The sequence below is a fragment of the Schistosoma mansoni genome, chromosome 2 (genome assembly GCF_000237925.1).
Source record: "Schistosoma mansoni strain Puerto Rico chromosome 2, complete genome".
NCBI classification, from domain to species: Eukaryota; Metazoa; Platyhelminthes; class Trematoda; order Strigeidida; family Schistosomatidae; genus Schistosoma; species Schistosoma mansoni.
Genome location: NC_031496.1, coordinates 14,356,791 through 14,382,608, shown reverse-complemented (window position 1 = coordinate 14,382,608; position 25,818 = coordinate 14,356,791). Strand labels below are relative to the sequence as shown.

Sequence of the window (25,818 nt, the reverse complement as noted above, 5' to 3'; positions counted from 1 at the left end):
ACTCATGATTTCAACAGTGAAAGTACTAAATTCTCCACAAAAACCCCCTCTGAAATTTAGGATTGTCAAATCAAATAGAATAAAATTATTAATGTTGATATGACTCATATAGAATGTTAACTTGAATCTGTATATATGTTAAGTGAAAATTTAAGATCTGTGATCAGAATAAATATGGGTCAGATAATATGGGTCAGATAGGGTGAGAGAGATAGGATAGTGCAATTACAATTCGATCGAGTGGAAGACTAAATTGATAGGATAGTGCAATTACAATTCGATCGAGTGGAAGACTAAATTGTGTGAAAAATTAGTAAGACATAATAAGGAGATAATAATAATAATAATAATAATAATAATAATAATAATAATAATAATAGTAATAATAATAATAATAATACAAAGAATCGGGAATAAAGATAAAAGAGACAATTACATTTGACTACGATGGGTCGTACGAACATAGTCAAATTAGGTCATCCAATAGCTAGGATTACTATTGATTAATTGGCCTTGTGGTTGGCCAAGTGAGGAGCAGGGGTTGGAGATATTTCCTCTGAACGCATAGCTCAGGATTCTTCATCCTGATGGCTACTGTCTCAGCCGTTTGAAGGACTTTAAGCCTAACAAGCTTTGGTAAAAAATTACTGACCCTATAAATAATTGAAAAGAATTGATTTATACTGGCACCATGACCAGTTTTTTACTAAATGGGCCAATATCGATATATATAATTGTAGAACCTGAGAGGGTTTATCGAAAAGAATATTCTTCGTTCAAATATTAGTCTTTTAATATGATGGGGATCTTTAAATGTGATGTGTGGGCGAAAATGACAATGATTGGTTGATTTGCTGAGTCAGCATTAGATAGGATGACAGGTGTTTATATGTTATATATATTACCCTATCCTTATTATGTATTGACAGTTATTGATGGACTGTTATTGATTGACTATTCCTTGTGTCGGATTTTGGTGTGGAAATATATTGACGTTATAGTCAGGCTAACCTCGTGTTCTTGATCTAAGTTGTGTTGAAGTCCTGTAGAATAGACACTGGGTGGGAATCTAGTGTAGATATTCATCTAAGGTAAATTAACGTCCCACATACGTGTAAGAAGTGAAAGGACTGTTATAACCAGAAACCCCTAAAGTTATAACAAGCATCCTATTGTTTATAACAAAATGATGCGATAGTTATTGTAAAATTAAAAGAAGACATAATTCACCTACAAGTTTACACCACTAACCAATAATTGGTTATTTTTGAAGTATTTGCTTAAAATCAACTTAGTAGAAAATTGCTCTAATCATTAAAGGTAATTTTTAAAATATGTTAATGACAAGTACGTGGAAAAAGTGGATTCGATGCATAAATTATCATTAAATTGAAATAAAGACGGACTTCTTGATTACACTTCAAAAGTGGAAAAAAAGCATTTACACATACATTTTTGTAATAACCTCTGCCCTATTAATATATAACGTAATGATACTGTCAATTAGAGAATAGTGATTTATCAGCCGGACCAATGACAGATAAACCCGTACGAGCAGTCTAGAGTCCTTATTAGTTCTTCCTACTTAGCCCTGCCTGTTGAGTCTAGAACAAAAATCTCAGCTTCTGAGATATGAATCGTGTATTTCAAATATACTGGGTTTATATACAAGCCAAACAGACCACATCACGTCATAAAATAGAAAATAACATCTGTGCGAGATCTAGCCAAAAGTGGCTGTGATTGTGGGAGACTGTAGTTAAGAATGGTAAGTCGTATAATAATAGTCTATAGATCAAAATAAAGCTTATAATAAGATGAATATGAATATACTTAGTTTAGTTACTTAACAAATATATGTATAATATTAGACCATAAATAGATCCCAACAGTTACCATTCATTATTCTCGTCGGGATATAACAATCTTTAACAAAGTGAGTGGTAGGAAAAACCATACTGTCAGTCTTGAAGGAGATAAGAGAGATCTTGAGATCAAACCAGCAAATATTAGCCAATCAGAATGTTGCTTTTGCGAATGAGGTGTATATTACCAAAAAACGTTTGAAAAATGTGATTTTGGAATGCTACCATTCTAGCTTTATCATTCTTAACCTGATAATTCTAAAAAACAAAGTATCTCTTAACTCTGACATTTCCGCATGTCATTTCTTGTTAACAGCTACATAAGGTGTATTTCCTGAATAGTCAAACATTCTGTAGGTGAACTACGATAATATCACCAGCTAAGATGAGAAACCTCGTCAAGAACGTGGCACGTTATAGCAGACGATCCACAACTCCGTTTTAAAAACACAATTCCAAACACTTAATGACTTCGTATAGATCTAACGGGCATCGTAAATTAAAATCTGGGTCAGACTTTAAACGATCATAAATAATATCCAATGTTCTATTGATAAATACATTAGTAAATAAGGAAGATACATCAAAACTTGTCATTATTTCATCCTTTTCTATATGGATGGTATCGATATTATTCTTGGATTCAGTAGTTTTTAATTCCATGATTAATCAATTTGTCATATGGTTTAAGTATCCTAACTATTTCGCTAGATTGCATGTCGTTGAATTTGTAAAACCAACCAATGATCTTAGTGGAAATAGGACACAAGATCGATTTCAAAAGGACCAAAATACTTCAGAAAGATTTTAGCACACAACAAGTAATTGAACTCTTTCTCTATCTAACCTTTTTATTTCACGTACATCGTTATTCTGACTGAAATTAATCTGGGATATTTTGGCAATACAATTATGCACTTGATTATTCTTATTTTACATACATACACATCGATGGTTCAGAAACAATTTCAACCTTCAAATTTTACTTTTATTTTTCCTTCATACAAAAGCAAATTAATAACCAATACCAACTATTAATAACTCAACCTTGTACACATACACAATCATTCATTTATTTATCTACACATTGTGAACATCTCACATGATTTGTATATAACTGACTCATGTTATTCTACTTACTAAAGTCAACATCTGAATATGGTTGGATAAGCACAGTAAAGATTTGATTGTTAAACATTGTATATTTTTTTGATGATTACCCTGAAGAAGTCCAGACAAGTTTGCCAAACGAAAAGTTGGAATTATTTAAATTTTAATCGATGAGATTATTTCAAATGTAATTTTCATATATTACGACTTCTCTTTACTTGGCGCTCTATTTTTGTCAAACTATTCATTGTAAGCAAAGATGGATAGTGGCTAACAGTAGAATCCAAGACGCGCATTTCATTCTATTTGGGACTCGTCAGTTGAATGTACGTATATCTCAGAGTTGATTTTCCCTATGGGATTCGAACCCAGTACCGTTCGCTTCGAACGCCATCACATTATCAACTTAGCTACTGAGTGCTGATGGCTACTTGCTTGTGCAATGGGGTGAAGTTTAAATTCACTTGGTATAGTTTGTTTGAATTTTCCCATTGATTTTCAGGACTGCAGTTGATCAGTCTCTTATTGGCATATGTGCATACTGTGAGTATTGCCTCGGTGTAGCCTTAATTCGCAAACATTATAAGCAAAGATGGATAGTGGCTAGCACTGAAATCCATGAAGCGGGTTTCGTCAGTAGCTAAGTGAATAACGCGATGGCGTTTGAGGCGAACGGTACTGGGTTCGAGTCCCAGAGTGAACATCAACTCTGAGATGTAGGTACATTCAGCTGACAAGTCCCAAATAGAACGAAATGCGCGTCCTCGACTTTACTGCTAGCCACTATCCATCTTTGCTTATAACGCTTGTGAATTAAAGTTATATCGAGGCAATACGCACAGTATGCACATATGCTAATAAGAGACTGATCAATTGCAGTCCTAAACATTAACCAACATCTGACATGGTTGAACTCCAAAGGTTACGGGATCTTCCTCTTGAAATTAATTACTAGTAAGCACCTCGGATACCAATCAACGGTTTAAAGAGTAAGCGCACACCGCAAGACTTAAAGGTCTTGAGTTCGATTATTAGGAATCGGACAGTGCGACAAAAAACCTCGCCAGTGCTTCCTGAATTTTAGTGGCCGTCTAACTAAAGTCAGTCCGAGATATTAACTATAAAATTAACTATTACTTATGAGAAATAAAAAAATGTTTACATACACTTACCATTCATTGAATAGCGAAATATTATTCAGTATGGTAGCAACAATTCGTGCACCATGTTGTGGTGGATTGGACCATGTTTGACGAATTAATAATTTCACTTGTGATTTCACATGTGATGTAGTTACTGGATCGTTTGTGATAAATATTAGATTGCCAACACGTTCATCTGTAATAAATATTTTTTATGGTTAAAATACAAAATGGATATTAGTAGTTGCTTAAGAATACATCATTTTTTATGCGTCCAAATTTAATACATTTGGTACTTTTGTTTAAATGAATGACTAGGAAAAAAAAGCTCGTTCTCCGTGTATGTGCACGCGTGTGTGTTAAATACACAGCCTACACTGGTAAGTCATTTCAATATTGATACAGACGTGAAAAATTTACTTAGTGTAGACTTAATCAAGAACACGAAGAAAACATTCAGAACAATGAGTACAAAAAAATCCTAGGTCACTAATGTCAATACTTATTTCTCACTACGAATTAATTTATTTAAAAGTTAAAAAAGAGAAGAACAACCATCAATCAACATATAAGACTAGAAGCAGACAGAAAAGCGAACAGTGGTATTAGGGGTATGAATCACTTGAAATAAGCGGCCAGTTTTACCAAAACTAACCAGTGTTAAATAAAATAAATGAAAGTAGCCAAAGCTTTGTCTAGGTAACAAAGTAATTTAATTATTAAGATGGGTAGTGATGAATGAGCCAATTATAGTAATAACCATAACGTGTAATTTATATAAAATGGTAATTCAGTGTTGATCCATTTAAGTGATTTCCAATTATTTTGCATTTGCCTGTAGATTATTGCTCATTACTTTTAAATTTAACATAGTTTTGGCCCAAGTTCCCTTGTCTTATCAACACGACAATATGAAATGAGTTTAGAAGTATAGAATATTTGTAATGGGAACTCAAAGATAAACAGTTCGGTAATGAAATCTTCATGAAGCCCTAATTCAAGAATAAACTGAAATTACAAATGTTAGAGTTAATAACCATATTCCTTGAACTTGAAAACCATTAGTAATACTTTTATCTCTACTCTTGCTAACAATGAATTAGTCATATTCTAATTTCTAATATTGTATAAACTAAAATGATATTTTTCTAAAAACAAAGAAATATTTAGTCAAACAATTGTTTTCAATAAATATGTCACGTTACTAGAAATCTATAAACATTTCAATAGAATCAGTCAATTTTAAGAAAGCATAAAAACTTAAGGTCTATCGATTAAGTGCTGGTAGGTCCTGGGTTCGAATCTCGCGAGGCGGGATCGTGGATGCGTACCGCTGAGGAGTCCTACAATAGGACGAAACGGTCATCCAGTGCTTCCAGGTTTTCCATGGTGGTCTAGCTTCAATTGACTCATGATTTCAACTATACATAAAAAATTACTAAAAATCTCCACAACAAATCCCCATAGAAACTATAATGAACATCTATCTCATGGACGAAAATTAATATTTATGAAATATATAATGAATAAAAACGAAAAAGGTCATATATAGATTAGGGAATAATGCAAAATGAATTTGTTTTATAATAAAAAAGAAAGAGATACAGTTAAGGAGTGATCCAAAATCAATAGAATAGAAAAAAAAATCATTAAATGAAATGAACTAAAAAAAATTTTTTTTTATAAGATTAATTATGATAATAATTATATGATATGGGGAACAAATTTAATATGGATTGAGAATCTTTCATAAAGAGAAAATAGGTTGAAACAATAAATAAATAAAAGGTTAAGTATTAAGGTTTTTCCACATAACTATGTATACGAATGTACAGCTTAAGTAAACATGATTTCGTCGAAAAGAGAATATGAATTAGTTGGATAAGAATAATGCATACCATTAGTAGTATGATCTGATAATGATGATGAATTAGTTGAACAAATATCACTCATTGAATGATCTATATCATGTTTGTTAAGGTTTATATTATATGGATTAATTAATATAATTATGAGTAAGATGGTTTCATTGAAAGCAAAAAGACAAACAAAATGGTTTGAGTTACGTCTTGAAATTTAAAAAAAAAGAAGTATCTTTATCAAATGATAAATTCTTAAAAATACAATTTATGTAACAAGTACAACGACATCAGTTAAGCCAATATATTAAAAAACATATCAGCAGTAATCTACTTTGGATTTGTTATAATAGTATTGGTATGGTTGGTAAACTAATGTACAATTTGGTTGTATTGAACACCTTTTTAATGTATCTTTTTAATATATGGTGATGGAACATCACCAGTTATCTACAGTTTTTTTGCTGACGATATCCATTTTTATAATAAATCTGGGTTGGGATGTATATTCTTTATGAAATTACTACTATACTTGTTTTTTTTTTTCAAGTCTTGGTATTCAACATCTCCACTTAATCTTTTAAAATACACTCAGAAAACGAATGTATAACTTCTACAACTGAAACACTCAACAACAGTTCCAAACTAGAGAAATAAATAGACTTTTAAAGATCAGGATATTAAGTGAATTTCTAATAAGTAGGTAAATATTATTGACATTAACTCAAATGTTTTTATATGTTCAACAAACATAGTCAAATAAAGACAAGTGGTAATGTAGACAAAAATAAGCAGATAGCTAATCAACTTAAACACATCTGGACATAAGGAACTTTACAACAAAATAAATATGATAATATGCGTCAAATTGGTTTGAATTAATTCATGGCGTTTCTTGTTTATTTGTCACTGCACACTAGGTGAGCTGAGCACATAATGCATTTTTGTCTTTACTGAAATTGTATTTATTGTGAACAAGTTGTAACAGAAAAACCATCAAGTTTGAAAAAGGAAAATATCATGATTCAAAATGAAAAGAAAATAACACAAGAAGTTCATTGTGAATAATCAATGGAGACAATTCAACAGAAGAGATTTCCTTTCAGGTTTTGAATAATGTCATCTACTACAGCTGCACAATTGTATTTATGACGATCTAACATATGTAATCTACTTGAAAATAAGATTAAGGGATTGAGTCATTAATATAGTGTCCGAGAATTTAAATTATCAACAAATGTTGCAAAATAATTTAAGCATTAGATTAGGATAATTTATAGACTATGGGTATGTGAGATGGTTGTCGTCTTGATGAGCATGAAGCAGGAAGCTTGGTAGATGATAATAACAATTGGTCAATAAGTATGAAAAAAGGAAAGAGGTTACGACAATCATAGAATTAAGGATCGTACATACTGTCTACATCGATAAATTGCTAAAGACTCCGCAAACGTTTCTAGTTCGTAAATGAACTTGAAAGACAATTCCATTGAGACATGATTATAATTAGGCTTCTTCTAACAGCCGGGCAAGAGAACGCTCGAAAATGTGATTAGAAAAATCTCCCTATGTAGTCAATATAGTCTGAGAGTGAATTTACACAGACACATTGATGTGGACCGAAATGGGAGTTTATTGCCAACACAACCGTGAATCAGAAGTTGAGAGCAGAAGCCAATCTAAAGTTCAACATTGTGGAAAATTATATTATTGATGTCTGCTCATAGTAACTATACGATCCAGGGGACAAAGCCGTACCAGATGATTTTATCTCCGGCACTTCAAGAGAACTATTCTCTGGTTATGAACAGCCTACTTTAGGGCTCCAGAGGATTTTTATGATTTTCGTGTCTGTTATCCTAGGAGGGGTAGTTGTTTTGACAATTGTTTTCGGGAGTTTTTTCACGTTATTGCACTTTCCAGCAGATCATAATATATGTTAAATAAAGAAAGGATTAGAAAATGACTTCAGAAAGCAAAAATGGATATTAGATGGTTTAAGATAGTCGGCAGGAAACCATGGGTTTAGGTTTCATGTTAGTCGGTATTCACCAACGAGAAATACCTAAATTCTTGAGGTAACTGATGTTCAATATGAGGTTTGAACTCAAGTCATCCTGTTTCACAGTCTGAGATGTTACCATTGAGCTGTTCGTGACGTGATTGACATTGTACAGGACTGAGATATTTACATCGTTTTATCACTAAGTAATTTCCAGAGTCATGTTTGTCTAACCCTTAGTGTTGGTCGACTTTTTATCGATCAAGGTTGGAGGTACGCGTTACTGATGTGTACCAACCAACATGAAACCTAAACCTGAGTTATCCTGAGGACTATCTCCAACAATCCAGCATCGAAACATGGTGCATGTGATGTTGAGTCGTTTAGACTAATGATCACATTGCAACCTAATTGATAGAATGTGATCGACACTGAGAAAACGACATTGACAACTACGTAGTGTTTAGTCATTGTCGAAAAAAAAAATTTACTTCACGCTTATATTTTTCCCAGTGAAATTTAAATTAGTAATAAATCTGTCAACCAGTAAAAAGAAAAAGCCCACTTCTGAAGTGTTTATTGATCAATAAAAGCGTAACTATTTTAATACGTTACCTTGGTGAGACACTGAATTATTGGTTAACAACGACTGCTGATTATATATATATATATACATAACATAATAGCATTTTAGTACGTTGTTAACTGACGTCAGTATGGTAATGTGAAAACAAAGTTTATATAATGTAATATGAATTCACAAATGCTAAATATAAATATGGTCGAATATATTAGTATATTGTCTAGATATTTCACGCCAGTTTGCCACTTCACAACAGGAAGTGTGGTGTATGCCACTTATGTCTGTCGACATAAGTAGTGTGTAACATCAATCAGAAGTGGCATGCCTAGCAGCAGAAGGTTGAGAAGAACGAATAGACGAGAACTAGAATATAAACAGACAGTAGTTGTAACAATAACAGGAATGAAAGAACGACGAAGTTTGTAAGAGACAACTGATGAAAGATGCGAAAATGAAGTATTTGATGTATGGTTTTCATATTTTATGGAAGCACTCCGTAGTTGTGCATCAAATAATAAATTGGTCTTTCCACCTAAGTCTTTGTTCATTACAGGCGTACCAGGAACAACAACATGCGATATATTTTAGTGATTACTAACTGTTTGAAATTGGGATTTTAGGTAACTGGAACATAAATTAAAGAGAGAAAGATGTCATTCTGACCAAAATGTTCGAATATCATGGTTTCGACTCAGTGTAGGATCGTGAGTATTTATTGTTGACAAGCTGTTCTGTGATTCTGTTTTCACTTGATAATACTAATTTATTTGATGAAAAGCGCTATCAAATGACGCACCTATTTAGGTTGACGACTCAATGAAGCGCAGTATTCAAGATTGTCAGTAATTGTTATATTAATATAGAACAAACGTAATTTAATACACTAAACTTATTGGTAAACAACAGGAACAAGTTACTTCCTAGTTCTAGTACCCTTTGTCTTCAGACTTACGAATAGTTTGCATTCCTTCACATCTGTATTTAACAGCATAAAAGATAATTAAGCAAATGATGAATTCATTGAACTGTAAGAAATGTGGGTGTTTACTACCTTATACACTTAAACATATATTTGCATATGCTGGAATCACGTGTGATTAATTAATAGTTGAATAAAAAAAATAAACAACAGGATACGTTAAATTATTTAGTCTAATCAAACTGATATAATACCTGAGAAAATCATTGTGTCTTCAGACAAATATGTATCTTTTTTCTCTTTCTCTCTCTCTTAAATCTCTCATAAATTTTTTATGTTTTGTTTTAATGGTTAACTAGGTAACAAATCGGTACTATTTGAAAACTTAAGTTTAATGCGAATGAACTGTCACAATATACAAATATAATAATTATAAGGCTAGAAAATTTATATATTGAGGAACTACATTCATTTTAGCAATACACATCTGAAGAATAGGTCAAAATCTTTTTATCGACAAAAAAAGAATATCTTCTAGAGCAACGTGACATAAACATATTGGTTTCCAGTAAATAGATGAATGACCGATAAATGTTATGTAGTGAATATATATATATATATATATATATATATATATATATATATATATATGGTCCATTACTATTTGTTAAAATCATATCATTGCTTACAAACTCCCGCTTATTATGATCTATCATTGGAAATGATCTAATGATGAGTGAAATATGAACACTTTAGTTATTATTCAAGATTGAACCATAACTAAAAAATCGATGCTTCGATAGTAAACAACTGGATATAGAGTGAAAAGTCAAGATATGAACAAATAATATTGATTAAATCTCATCCATATAACCTTGAAGAAAAATAGTAATATAATAGAAGGAATAATTACGCAATCTGTAGCGAAATATCTCTAAAGGTACTTTTATACTTCGTTTATTCATAGCCCTGATAACTGTTGCTTACCATAATTCCCAACGGTTTATAATTTTCAAAAGGTTATATGAAGTGGTTGCATCAGTTTATTACAGAACGGCACAAATAAAATGATTAACAGGCATACTGTGCGATAGATGAATTAATTTTACAGGTAGATTTAAAAGAGATGCAAAAAAATCATCAAGCACTCTGAGCAAATGACATTTAAAAGGGTAAAAGAGTATATGCGTGGGCTGTAGCATGTGATCAATCATACCTATTCACACAAGCATGGAAATACTTATATGTAAAATTTAAGTAAATTATTACTGACAAAAATGAAATCATCTCTCTGACAAATAAGCTAAGTAAGTGGCTCAATAAATGTAAACATACACACTCAAGTGGGGGTGAGGATGCTACAAACCAATAAGAGAGTGAAAACAAGCAGTATTTATAGTTTCCTAATTATGGTTCAGTTTAACGTGAAAGGCAATAGTGTGAACATTAATAATAATAGCATAACAGCAACCTGATATTTGGGTTGAACGTTTTTCAACTTATTACGTGACTGATAGATAAGTGTAGTCTTTTGAAATCGACCTCCAGTACATCAAAAATGTTTATTCTCGAATGTATCCAAGTAACAAGAACCACTTCGACTCATAAAAAACAACAATCAAACCCCTGTCATTAAGAAGTTTGTTTATTGACAGTCTACTTAAACCTTGAATAGACCCAAAGTTAATTTGATAGGCAAAGATAGAAGTAAATTAGATTATCATTCTTTTTATTTCTATAAACACAAATGTTTAACAGGTCTATTAATCAGTTAGTGATAAAAATGTATTAAAAAGTACGTATAACACTACTGATGTGTTGAATATTGTAATATCTATGTTACGTCTAATAAACTTTACATTCAACAATTAAATGACCACGACAGTATAACTGAAAATTGCTAAGGTAAATTACATGAATCAAGATTAAACTACTTACTTCTCTGCTGTTTACCATTACAGATGCGCTGAACTAAGTAGCAAACGCCATAGCTTTTAAATTAGTTTAGTTCATCTAGAAGTAAACCATTTTCTAGAACTTGAAAAGAATTGGCGAACGAACTTAACAGAGAAAAACAAACTATCTGCCACAAAAGTGGGTAGCAGTTAGAAGTACTCAAATGAACATCAACACAACCGCCAAGAACTGTCAACAACAACAAAATTAAATGAATGAAGATAAACATCAACAATATTAAGAACGTTAAGACGATTCTATTATATGAAGCTGAAAATTGGACAACTACTACAACAATCAAAAGAACAGTTCACACATTTATTTATAAACAGCTATTCGCATAACATACTCCAGATCCCTTCGCCAGAGACCATTAGCAATAATTTGCTGTGGCAGAGAACAAACCAACATCCAGTTTAGGAGGAAATTAGTAAAAGACACTGGAGGTGGGAAGGAAATACTTTGTGGAAAGTGTAGTAACCTCAACCAACTATTGTATTATTTGTCTACTCATTGTAATTTAGACACTTAATCCACTATGCAAATTTATGTGTGAGTCTGATTGAACGCGTGTCTGCACATCAATCTTTAATCTATCCTATCATTGGTTGTACACAAAGACAATCAATAATTTATCCACAACCAATTAACACCCACAAATATATATGGATTTTTACCACTCACACACACTCACTTGTTTCCTAGTATGCTTGCTTTCTGCGCGCCTGCTGATTTTACTAATCTTTAACAATAAACTATCTCTATAACTGGCCTTCAGGCTTTTAAATAGTCTCGAGTAAATCCATAATTCTACTGAGAGATTTAGTCTGTTTAAATACTCGGTTAACGAGATACTATTTATTGGAGTCAGATATAGAGGAAATCAACCTCTACAAAACCATTACACACTGAACCAGAAGGCAAGCCCTCAAGGCAAAAGGAAAAAAGACGAACCAAAGAACACATGCCACCAAGAATCGGAGGCAGACATCACAAGGATGAATAGCACTTGACAAAAACTAGAACGAGGAGCACAGAACATAATTGGTTGGAGATTCCTGATCAGAGCCCTATGCCTCAAAATAAATAACAAACAGGCTTTAGTAAATAAGCAAGTCGGAGTAAGGGACCATGTTACGGTTTAAAATCAACTATAATGAACCAAAGATTCTCAAAATCCATCTCTTTTCAAATATTGAATACTTTATTACTTTAAATTTATATTTTATTTTTAATATTATTATTCAATTTAATATCTTGACCCATGAACAGAGTTAAATAGTAACGGTAAAATAAAACGATACATATTTACATAAGGTTAAACCTTATTGTTTAAGTAAGTATACTAGTTATAAAGAAGTTGGTGATTAAATATCTGACATCAATTCTCATTTCCTTTTTTTCTAACTTGTATATCACTTAGTAGTCCCATCAAAACATACAACACTGTCTTATTGTAAAGCAGATATTTTAATTAGTATTAGGAATTCGAGACGAATCATTATTCCATACTGAAAACAAAATTATAGAGGGAATAATATTGAAAACAAGTAAAAATCAATACTACACTATGATTAATGTTAGTCACCGTAATAGATTTAAATAACAACAGCTCAATAATTTTTAATTATCATTTACGACAGTGACATGGTTTCGTAAAAACCTATTCTATAAATGACAGCTTTCGTTGGATTGTTCGTCAAGTAGTTAAATAACGATTCTGACGTATAGTGCTAATGTTCCAATATCAATAACTAATCAAGTAACTCGAACGACGTCAAATCAACTTTTCTAATAAATAAATCCACGGACCTGCACTCGCGAGATTCGAAACTAAGACCTACCAGTCTCGAGCCAGAGCCGTTAACCGATAGACCATTGAGCTATATGCACATATACATAAACAAAATATGTAGCTAATAATCATTACCAACTTGATAATATGCGACAGATTATCATGAAAACTGGTATAATTGAAAAGGTGAAGTCTTCTATCAGAAGTGTAAGTATCTCGACTCAAATTAATTTTTGATAAATAAAAGTTCATATTAGTTCATGCTAATATACCATGATTATGTTAAATCAAAGAACAATACATTGTATAGTTGTAACAAAAGAACTCAAAATAAATCTTACTAAAAACGAAAAAATAAAAGCCATGAATATAAGTACATAGATTATTTGTACAATTATCTTCAAAATAAAAAGGTTGACTAAGAACTAGAACAGTAAACATTACCTACACAGCTGAGAACAAAAATAATGTCATATGAAATAGAATTAGTAGCTCATTTTAAATACAACTATTTCGGAGGCATCTTTACACGCGTGTACACTTATTTATTTAAATTAAACTACCCATACTCAACAGTTGCGATATGAACTATTGTAGCAAGCCCATTCAACTGTTGTATTATTTGTGTGTTCTATGTAATTTAGACATTTAATCCACTATGCAAATTTATGTGTGAGTCTGATTTAAGCGCATATGCTGCACATCAATCTTTAATCTATCCTACCATTGGTTGTAAGCAAAAACAATCAACAATTTATCCACAACCCATTAACACTCATAAATATATATAGATTTTTAACACTCATTAACACACACACATACACACTCACTTGTTTCCCCTGTGTGCTTGTTATCTGTACGCTTGCGAATTTTACCAAACTTCAACAATAAACTACCTCTATAACTGGCCTTCAGGCTTTTGAATAATCTCGAGTAAACCCATAATTTTATTAGGAAATTTAGCCTGCATTAAATATTCAGTTAGCGGGATATTATTTATTTATTGGAGTCAGATATAGAGGAATTAATCCTCTACACTATAGCTGAAGTCAGAAATGATGACTGCTTTATTTATAAGATATCTATACGATTACTTTTTTTAAGCATTTTAAGTAGTCGCCAGAACATCTCCAACGACAGTGAAGTTCAATATAATTCTATTGATATAAAAATATTACATCAAGTGCATTTAGATTATACACTAAATTTTAATTAATTGATCAGCAAATACATGCACCACTAAGTACATATATTCCTTTTTCTGTAATTTGTAGTCTGATTTAAAGTGCAACAACGAATTTTAAAAGTTAATTAATATTATTGACAATAAATGAAGTATTTTCATAGTTGAAAGCGTAAGTCAATTGACGCTAGACCACCAGGGAAAACCTCGAAGCACTGGACGGCCGTTCCGTCCTATTGTGGGACTCCTCAGCAGTGCGCATCCACGACCTCGCCTCGCGAGATTCGAACCCAGGACCTACCAATCTCGCACCAGAGCACTTAACCAATATGAAGTAGCAATATCAATTATTTCATATTCATTAAAAAAAATTTTATGATTATTTTGTCTCACTATTTCATAAGTTTTTTTATGGCTTGACATACAAAACAGAATATGTACGAGACCGAAAAAAACTGTATGATGGGATAATCAACAATTTAATGATGCTTTTTGTAAATTAGTACGATGAGTTTATAAGAGTAGTTGACTATCTATGTAACTTATCTATGAAGTTAAAATTCACATTTCAAGGTCTTAGTCAAAGTTTTTTCTGTGGAAGTTATTGACAGCATTCGAATACCCAATTCGAATCATATGGATGTTATATCCCGAAAAGAGAATTATGAGTAGTACCTTTTGAGAACTATTTATGGACAAATATGGTACATATATTTTTATTTTATAATTGTTAACTAACTAAACCATTCATGTTTGCGTCCCTCTTATTATAAGCTTTATTTTGACTTATGAAATATTATTATACAATTTACCATTCTTGAGTTATGCTCTGTCTATCAACTACTATCTCCCTTATTCACAGCCACACTTGGCTAAATCTTGTACAAATTTTGTTTCCTATTTTATGGTACGATGTGGACTGTCTGGTTGGTATATAAACCCAGTATGTTTGAAATAAATGATTCATACCACAGAGGTTGAGATTGGCGTTTTGGACTTAATTGGCTGGGCTAGGCGGGAAGCAGGACCGATAAGTGGAGCCTACAACGAGTTTCCTAAAAGTTGACTGGTTTCCAGATGACGTGTGATTGGACATCTTTGGAGTGAGGATAAGAGAAGATGAATACCACTGTAAATGTGTTGGTTTGTAATCCAAAGTAATATACCGTGGAGAATATAGTGTAACACAATAAAACAAAACTTCATTACATCAAAATAAAAAAAGCACTGTATTTTCTGCAAACTCTGTAAGCGTGTCTAAAGGTGTAACGCTTTAAATTGGTGGTTTAGTAATGTCAATTGTATTTCTTTAAAGTGGAAGTCGTCGCCAAGGTTTAAAACATGGCCCAGTTCAATGAATAAAAATGACAGAGATTGGTCACAAAAAGGAGCAAGTCAAATTTTATAGTGATCTTATAGCGAGGTTCACCTGACTATATATATGCGCTCTCAGCCCAGACGTTTAGAACGATGTGCGGAACACATTAAGGAGCAGCTCAGATGGCCTTCGGCTACTCTACAACTACCCACCATTCCCAGACAGCCTGAATGGAACATTGAAGTAGGCCCCCCTACTCTGGCTGAAGTTCAAAAGGCTATAGTTAATCTGAAACGAGGAAGAGCAGCTGGTCCAGATAAATTGGCTTCAGAGGTCTTTAAATATGGTGGTCCAATTTCAGCGATAAGGTTGGCCAATATTTTAGCCAAAATCTGGGAACTAGATGTAATCACATCTGACTAGTCTGAATCACTGATTGTCCCAATACATAAGAAGGGGTCAAAATCATCCTGTGAAAACCACAGAAGGATTAGTTTGACTAATATATTGTCTAAAGTACTAGCTTCAATAATTATCGGACGCCTAACAAAGACTCGTGAACTGCAAACACGAGAAAATCAGGCTGGCTTCAGACCTGGTCGTGGCTGCATCAACCACATATTCACCATTCGTCAGGCTCTAGGACGCAGACATGCTTATCGGTGTCCGACAATCATAGTTTTTCTTTAGCGAGAGGTTCTGTGACAGTGTATGTCATTGAAAGGTGTATCTCAGAAGCACATAAACCTTGTAAAGGCTCTTTACTCGAACAGTACCAGTTGAGTCAGAGCTTATGTAGAAGTGTCATCTGATTTTGCAACCTCAAGTGGTGTCCAGAAAGACTGTCTACTATTGCCATTTTGTTTAACTTCATTATGGACCTATTGCTGGAAATAAAATTCCCGTCGACTGAAGTTTCAGGAATTGGTCTCCTACCAGGAAGTCCACCTATCTACTTAGAACACGCAGATGATATTATCCTGTTTAGTGAAGACACTAACAAAATGAAGAGTCTTTTGGTAGCATTGAGCAACAATCCCGAAATGCTTGAGATGCGTTTCATTCCCTCTAAATGCAAGTTGTTGCTCCAGGACTGGCCTGCGTCAACATGTGAACTAAGAATAGGGAGTGGAGTAGTCAAACGCGTCGACAACTTCACTTATCTTAAGAATCTGATCAGCCCTAATGGGTTGGTGTCTGACGAAATCTCTGCACGGATTCGAAAAGCTCGTTTGGCTTTTGCCAACATACGTCACCTATGGCGAAGGCAAGATATCCGTCTATCAATTAAAGGGCGAGTATACTGTGCAGCAGTTCGTTCTGTTCTACTTTATGGCTGCGAAACGTAGTCATTAAAAGTAGAAGATAGTCGTAAATTACTACTATTTGGTGACAGATGTCTTAGAAATATTGCTCGCATCTGCTGAGATCACGGGGTAAGTAATAGTGAGGTTAAAAACAGGGTATTAGGGAATGATGGTAAATCAGTTGATGAGGTGATGAATCTTCATCGACTGAGATGATTGGGCCAAGTGTTACTTATGCTTGAACACCGATTACCACGACACGCAGTGCTGACTAGTGTTGGAGACGGTTGGAAGAAAGTTATGGGTGGCATCAGCTCTTGAAGTCACTATCTTCTAGTCTGAGCCATGTTGGTAGATGCAGACTACTTGGTTGGGGTCCGCGTGACTATCGTAACCAATGGTTGGAGACTCTGTGTGACATGGCTCATAATCAATTACAATGGTGTGGGTGTATAAACTCTTTGTCTTCCCTTAAATAATGAGATTAAGATTGCTTTATACCTTTCTACGGACTAATTCTCTCTTCCTGTATTATATACTTATATGCAATGTTTCTTTTATATATTACTACCACTGAGGTAACTGCTTCTATGAATTTGGTGTTCATCCTATTGTGTTAATGAGGCATGGCAACTTGATCAGATGCATATATGTGCCTGGTCCTACGTTGTGACTGACTGACATATCAGAGATCATTATTTCATAAAGAATAATATTGCAGTGACGTTGGAATTCGGTATAAAAGCAACTGCAAGCGCGGAATACCAGAGACAAATCACCACTACCAGATATATCCCTAAAGATATTTCCGAACACTATCAGAATGAAAGTTGTTGAAAACAGGTAAGGGAAATGTGTATAGAAATACAAAAGGGCTCAGAAGCTTAGATGGACAAATCATGATAATAACAAATTACATTAGTGTGGAAGTATGAAAGATTCGAGAAATACAAAAGGTAAGGAATATCCCTATTTTTCAAACTTTCGATTCGATTTGCTTCAATCTTCTTTTTGAGAGAGTATTACGTAAATTGAAACGGAAATCTGGCTCCATAAAATGTACTTTCGGGGATTCAAAAGGACTTCGTGACTACACAGTCATTTGGTCTTTTTTTCTTCAACAGTAGTAGCTGATAATCGCGTGCTTTTAGGTGCATATTGTTATGAATTGGTGCAAAGAGTGTGACACCGTCCAGTTGCACAGATAGAAGCAATGAATAGTCGTAAGGAGCCCTTTTGTACCTTTGATCGAAATCTCTGCAATAAGATAGTAAATTATCTATATTATTAGATAGATTTTACTCTGTATTAACTAGAAAATAGAGTAGTAATGTTAACGGAAAGTAATTCGTCAGACTTGTCATTGGAAGATCACTGAGTCTTTATACGAATGTGATTATCCGTAGATTAACTTTAGTTGCCAAAATAGAGTGGTACACACAAACAAATTAGTAAATCGGCACAATATTTAATAGGAATCATAAGGTGTAAAAAAGGTAAAGCAATAATATAAAACTAACTATAAAGTCCAAAATTTTTCGAAAATGATTGAGCAACAAACATCTCCATCCCCATTGAAGCAAATAACCGGACAGCCCATGCATCATTGTCTAGGTTTCCGCTAGCAAATCCTTGATAAGCCATATCAAATACAGGGAAAAGTTTTTTCTCCTGAAAAAATAAAGTGAATAAACATACTATTAAAAAAGCACTCGTTAATTATTTCGAATCGAATGAAAGTGTTTAGTTCGCAGTTGGCTTCCAATATAGTATGAATGAGCACAGACTATTTAAACTAATGACTAGCTACAAATTAAGAGATACTCCAGAATATATTTGCTCATATGAACGAGGAAAAGCAATGTAAGGTCACGTAAATACGTGTAGATTAATCTCGCAACGTTTAACGCAAAAAATGATCAACACAATCTGAGATGGTCATAAAAGTGAAACTAAAACCTGAAGATACTATTACAGACTGATTAATTGAGTTCACGCTACTCTGTTCATTAAAAGACTATCTCAATGAAATCAAGTGACAAGCAAAAGTTTTGATGTAAAACTTTGCACATTCGTACATTAATCACCATTGCCACAAACCACTCATGAAGACTTCATAAAAGCCCTTATTTATTTAATGATTGAATTACTAGTGAGAAACAAAATGCTAGACGTGAACACAGATCTAACACTTAGACCGAGTATAAATGTAAAAGGTCACGAAATCACGGATAATTCGAACTGGAACGAACATACATTTGACATTCAGAGAAGTATATAAGTTATTTATTATTCAGGCAAGTAAATCTTGGTACAGTAGGTCATCAAAGAAAGGGAAAACACAGACGAGATATTGCGAAGAAATAAAGGAGAGAAGGGTAGAACCATTAATAAATGGACGAGTAAGGAACAGTCCAGTTACAAATAAACTCAAAATTACTCCTTCCATTTAAGGAAGCTCTTTCAACTTTATGAAGAGAATGATAGAAAACTACAACAGAATCATCACTGGTTTCTATTCTGAACCATATGTGATAACGTCCAAAGCCACTAGTTTGGATGACCTCTATGACCTCAATCATGAGATCGTGATGACCTGACAGGGCCATTTGTTGCTTCTTCCTTTTATCCAAAGATGACATGTCATAAACTGACCACCTATTTGCGTTTTCAACTCAGTCATGACTTAGAGAGATCATTTTCTATAAGAAAGCCGCCGGAATGACGTTTGTGTAGCATAACCAAACCACCTAAGTCAGTGTTTTAAGATGATCCTAATTAAATCCTCATCAGTATCCAAATACATATTGTTGGATATCAGCACGGTTAGCATGATGCTGTTATCAGATGTGAGCAGTTCTTCTTAGGACCCGGATTTCACAAGCATAAAGAAAAACTGGTCTCAACAAATAGTTATAAACCAGACCTTATACACCCAGATCAATGTTACAACAGCGCTGAAAATGGCTCACATGGATGCAAGCCAATCTGGCTTTTAAAATACGTGGATTGATGTTTTATGCTACGCAACCACTGGGACTCACAACTAACTACATACATGAGTATTCTGACCACTTCCAGAAGTTTACCATAGAAAGTGAGTGCAGATAAAGACTAACATCAGTCTTGTCATAGTGTTTTGAATTTTGAAGGTACAAAGTACATCCTGTATTTACAGATACTAATGCCTAGTGCGATTTAGATAAGCTGAGTTTCGTCGGACTGCAATTCAATGTCATCCAAGTAGTTAAGACGAAAATCTCTTCAGGAAATAGGCTAACTTCGTTCCAACATACCTCTTTTATTGATATTTAAGCGCAATATCAAGAGGATTGGTAAGATTGTGAAACCTTCCCTAACACTATTGGTTCAGTACAATGGAGAAAGATGGTTGTAATTTTCCAATCTATCTGAGGTGTATGCGTGTATGATCGAATAACTTGTAGAGAATTAAGCGTTAGAGCCCTTAATAAACCTTCCTTTCTTTATTCGAACCAGTGTTCGCCCACCAGGAAGCAAAGTAGTGTGGTTGACTTTGTTGAAGCAACAGACCGATTGGACTGTCCTAACTTTTAGGATGGCTCTCGATGTTGCTAATTCGTGCTCCACGAGCTTTACAGATTGTTTCATTGACATCAGACATTTTCTCGACAGTGCATCAAATGGGTTAAAACAGCTTCTGGAGGTTATCAGATACAACTGTGCCTTCAATTCGTTATGATGCTTTGATTAACAAGTGGCTCGGTCCTAGGGTAATCTCCATGAAATTTTGTGTGTGAAGAATTTACGTAAATTACAAGAGTAGACCGGGATAGATAAAAGCGTTTTTGGTCTGCACACAACTGCAGAAGGCAGTCCTTCATGAATTAAGACCAATGATTACTAGATGGTCACTCAAAAAACTCTCTGTGTCTAGAGTTACGATCTACGAAATCCAAGCTAAAAACGCATCTGTCGGATGCAGTTTATTTGGGATATCATTTGATTGATGGTAGAATTCACCATAGGTTGTATATGGGTTGCGCTCCGTTGGTGCATAGTGCAGTAGGACATTATCGACATAGATTATGGTATAGATAGGTGTCGCTCCAAGTTGCCATAACTGATTGGCATGATGAAATGAAAAAAGAACAAAATAATGGAGTAATAATAATGAGAAGAAAGACCGAACGGCGTAAATATAATTTAGGAAAACAGAGTGAAAAGACATATTAGGTAATACTGGAATTCACGATCGAAGGACAGATGAAAAGCAAATGCGTCTGAGCCATTGTGAAGGACTCTAAACCATGACATACGTGTCAGATGACTGATCGCCGTTTCGGCGCAGAACACAACCAGGTAGTCTGCTCTGGTTCACACTAATAAAAACGCGAGCAAAAGGGTAAATGAAAAAAAAGCACATCGATAAGGGTGACTACCAGAAAAGCCCATATTGGTAGAGAAAATCGAAAGGGGGGAATAAAATTTTAAATGGATTTGAAATTTGGTCGGTTTAGCGTCTGTTCTTTAGCCTGTACTACCAATCAAAAAAGTAGTTCTTTAAACATGTCCTTCCAATAAACACTGTAATTTTTCGAGTTTACTAACGATCTGTCAATCAATCCAGCGATATCGTCTCTTACATCTATTTCAACCAGAGAAGCTGAGGATCTATTTGATCTGTTTAATAATTGGTATGAAGATTGACAGTAATGAGGCTTAGAAAATTTATTTCTACTCACTATTGGATATTACTTGATATGATATTTACAACCTTTTTATTTTAAGAAATTGACCCGCATCTATCAGTTAATATGAAAACGTATCAAATGAAGTGTCAAATCTAATTACAAAACCTTGCAATCGACTTTTTGACGAAGTCCATCTACATATTTAATTAGTTATCTTTGATTTATTGAATGCAAAAGGTAACAAGTAAAAAAAGGTTTACCTCGATCAATAATGCCAGTTGTTTCCACTGGTCATGAGATAAATCAGTCCCAGTTGGGTTATGAGCACAGGCATGCAGAATGACAATAGCTCGTTCAGGCGCTTTGTTTAGGTCCTCCAGCATCCCAGTAAAGTTGACCTTTCTAGAAGAAGGATCCCAGTAACGATACTCTTTTATATTCAAACGGACAAGGATAGATATACCCTTGTGGTTAGCTAAAGAAATAATTATTCAACATTTGCATACGCCATGAAGGGTTGGAAATGTACACAGTAGTACATTTGGAAATGTTTGATAAGAACTGGAGAGCTAAATACACTGCACCTGTTCCTCCCAACGTTTGACAGCTGTCTGCCTAGTACGAAGTTAGTATGAAGTGAATGTAATTACCTTTTTAGAAGCAATCAGTTTACAATCTTCCCCAAGGACAAGTTTAGTTGCCGCTTTGCACATAGTATCGATACCAGATACTGGAAGATACTCCTTATCAAGGTTGTGATCAGCCGCCATAAGAGACTCAACCGTTCGAACTACAGGTAGAACCCATGGTTTGCCTTCATTTGTGCGATACGCTTCAATTTTTATTTTTTATGAACACCTAAAACTTACCACCAACGCCAAGATTAACTTTGTGTGTATCTTTGTCTTCATTACATGCTTCTGTTAGTGCATATACTTCGATTGGTGGTGCATCATGAACCAGTTCGAAAAATGACATCACTATACAAAAGCTCCGAAACAAGTGACAGTCTACAAATTAGGCGCTCGCCGGACAACCTTAGACGTTTAACGCAAACCATAGGGATTAACAATGAATTCCAATATACTGTTAGGTTATGTTACTTTCCTTCAAACAACATGCTCTTGTAAGTGCTTAATATTTTCAAGTATCTTGTGAGCCTTGAAGTCACTAAGTATCTGAATTTTCAATGTCAGGAATCCATCATTTAATAAGTTGCCGCTCAAAGAGGATGCTCTTACCGTCTTCTTGATAGTGAGTATAGTAGTTTCATGCCTGTAAACACCCTTCTAAAATCAAATTTCTTATTCCTGATAAATGTTACTTTCAGATAATGATATGAAGGTTAACGCATGTCAGCTGAGTAGAACGATTGAAATAGCTTAAATCGACATCGTCTGATAGAATCAGATTAAATAAACTCTACACCATTTGAATGATTTGAGGCTGCTAGAACCGTTGAACGAAAATTTTTACACGGTATTTCTCCCAGCTTTTCTTAATCTGATGGTCAATTTTTCCAGCAAAAGTTGAGTGACTTCTAACCTTTCCTTTTGTTAAACTGAAACGATAACTTCTAGAGATGTTGGTCGGAAATGCATCACTAATGGGTTAAATAGCGGTGGATAACTTAGTTAGCATCAATAAAGATATAGGTGTGAGACAGATCTTCGTATATCTGACCATTTGTAATCACTTGCTTACCCTGCCTGTAGTCCCTGGTAAAGCCCGCATAGGTTTATCTAGCTTCCGAACAGATCAATTCATTCATTATTCTCAAGCTAACTTTTGACCCCGTTACATACTCTCTTATTAACCTTTATTGTTTTCACATGGCCGTATATGTGTCAACTGCTTATCTTATTCACTACGTGTATGTAACTTATTTTTGATCTGACTATAAATATTGAGTCACGCTTAGTCAAATCGATTTGACTCACTCATCTTCTCCGTTGCGCGTCCTTTCGTTTCACTTCGCTCTTTTCTCTTCAGATCAACGAGTGTAAGAAATATGCATACTTAAAATCCATTTTCGTATTTGACTTAATTTATTCCGTTATTCTTTAACACGAATGAAGTTTACAAAAATATGCGGGTATTAGTGGCGTGTATATTTCAATAACAATCAGCATACGATTTAGCTGGAGTCACACAAAGGGCCATTAAAGATCCAATTGATGAGTTTTGTGTGGATGTGCATGAAAATCCCTCCATGTAAAAACTTCCAGAATGTGAATTGTTGGTTTACTATTAAAAGTGGAATTGTCCTTATTGATCGTTTTAGCTGTACGTCCCGTTGAAATTTTTACTCCATATGATACGGTTACTAACAATTCTTTTAATAATTTTTGTTTTTCTTACGCTGCTACTGAATTTCTTTGGTTCCTACCGATTACATCAACGTCGTATTACTTGACGCTGGTTCCGACGGCTTCCATGTTGAGTTGACACACGTTTTTGAATGTGTTACTCAAACTGACTGCAACTGAGCATCTATTGTTTGCAAATTAAAGTACGCTTTCAGAACTGGAAACATTCATCGTTGTAACATTTTGGCTGGGTAGAAAGCAATTTATTTAATATGGATAGGTATGGCTTACACAAGAATGACAATGCCTACAGGGCCGAGCTATGTCATGCCGATTAATTCTTGATTGAACGTTTCAGCGTTCACCACTGTTAGTCTTCTCTTAGTGTTATATGTTGAAAGTGAATGTTCTCAGTAATTATATGTTCAGCTTTGAAGACCGTTTGGTTAGGAACCAATACCGCTACAAATCTCCTCCTTGAGATATGTTACGTCCTTGAATCTGTCTACCCACTTAGTGCCGAGTATAATGTAGATTAAGACCTTGACACGATAGGCTGACTGGCTTAACCTTGAGGCTAATATGCGTGAGTTCGAAATAGGGGTAGAGAGACGAAAACTATTCTATCCCTGATTGGCTGGCAAGCACGAGAGAGAGAGAGAGAGAGAAGACAAAGACAGCTGGAACACTAATCACTTTATTCCAACCCGATCTAGCACTCGAATTCCCAATTCAGATTAGGGTGAAAAGTTACATGAATAAATAGATGACTAAGCGGACCACAACGTACAATAATTTAAAAAATACAATCATGTCCAAAACTGGGGGATTTTAGTAGAAAATAGGGTACAAAAGATTACGTCTAAATGACAATAACTTTAGAACAGAAAATGCTATGGCAATGAATTATACATCAAACGAAAGCTTATGATCTGTAGAATAGGCTAGGGGCAAAAGTAAATGTTACAGTTTTACAAGCTTTGAATTAAATGAATTAACGTCCCCGAAAATAGCTTCCGTAATTTGTTCAGGCTTCTAGTTTTGCGGATCACATCATCTTCCCCCTTGACAAAAAAAAAAGTTATGTCATCACTGCCATTGACTGAGTGCATAAAGGAAAACTGGATTGCGTTGTGGTCGTGACCGATTTGGTTTCACTGGAATAAACAAAAAGAACAAATCACCTATGGAAAACCATCTTACTGGTTTTATTCTGAATAACATTGCTTGATATGGCCATAACTACCAAGGCTTAGTTACATATCCTGCCAGTTCTTTCTGCTTTTCTCAGTTTTTATATATTCCTGTTTAGTACTCTAATTATTCAGTTTCTGTTCAGATTTAAAGTCTATGAAGCGGAAATGCATTAATCTAGTTGAGACTTAATCTTTTCTCTCTTTAATCCACAAAATTTTGTTTCATCATCATCGTAATTCAATTTCTTTCGAGTACTAATATGCTGGTTCACCAATTAAAACTCTATCAGTTAAAAGAGATTTAGGTTTGTTTAACATTGACGCTTTTGTCCAACAAATGTATTTTTGAGTTTAAGTTTTAGATGAATCTGTGTTTGTGTATTTCTTTCTGCGTGACATGTATGTTTACTGTCATACAAAAATCTTTTGCCTTCTTCGTTTGCTTATTTCCTTCCTCTCTTCCTTTCATTCAGTTTACTTATCTAGTTGATTTATCATTCCATTTATTTATAAACTGGTCAGTAATGCTTTGATTTCAATTGATCTGTTAAAAACTGAATTCTGTGGACGGTGGATGGTTGCTCAATTTCGTGGATTGGTT

At 34.1% G+C, this 25,818-nt stretch overlaps 1 protein-coding gene across 1 annotated transcript in view; it reads right to left on the bottom strand.

The window, feature by feature from the left end:
• Smp_049150 (putative aspartate aminotransferase) overlaps window positions 1–22,703 on the bottom strand; it is a 44,780-nt gene extending 22,077 nt beyond the window's left edge. Inside the window, exons 1-6 of the mRNA XM_018795785.1 lie at window positions 22,582–22,703; window positions 22,363–22,544; window positions 22,219–22,327; window positions 21,973–22,187; window positions 18,560–18,710; window positions 4,148–4,313 (exon numbers count right to left, since the gene is read on the bottom strand). Coding sequence (XP_018650063.1) covers window positions 4,148–4,313; window positions 18,560–18,710; window positions 21,973–22,187; window positions 22,219–22,327; window positions 22,363–22,544; window positions 22,582–22,690 — 932 coding nt within the window. The 5' untranslated portion in view covers window positions 22,691–22,703. The remainder of the gene's footprint in view (window positions 1–4,147; window positions 4,314–18,559; window positions 18,711–21,972; window positions 22,188–22,218; window positions 22,328–22,362; window positions 22,545–22,581) is intronic.
• Window positions 22,704–25,818: the final 3,115 nt, after the last annotated feature.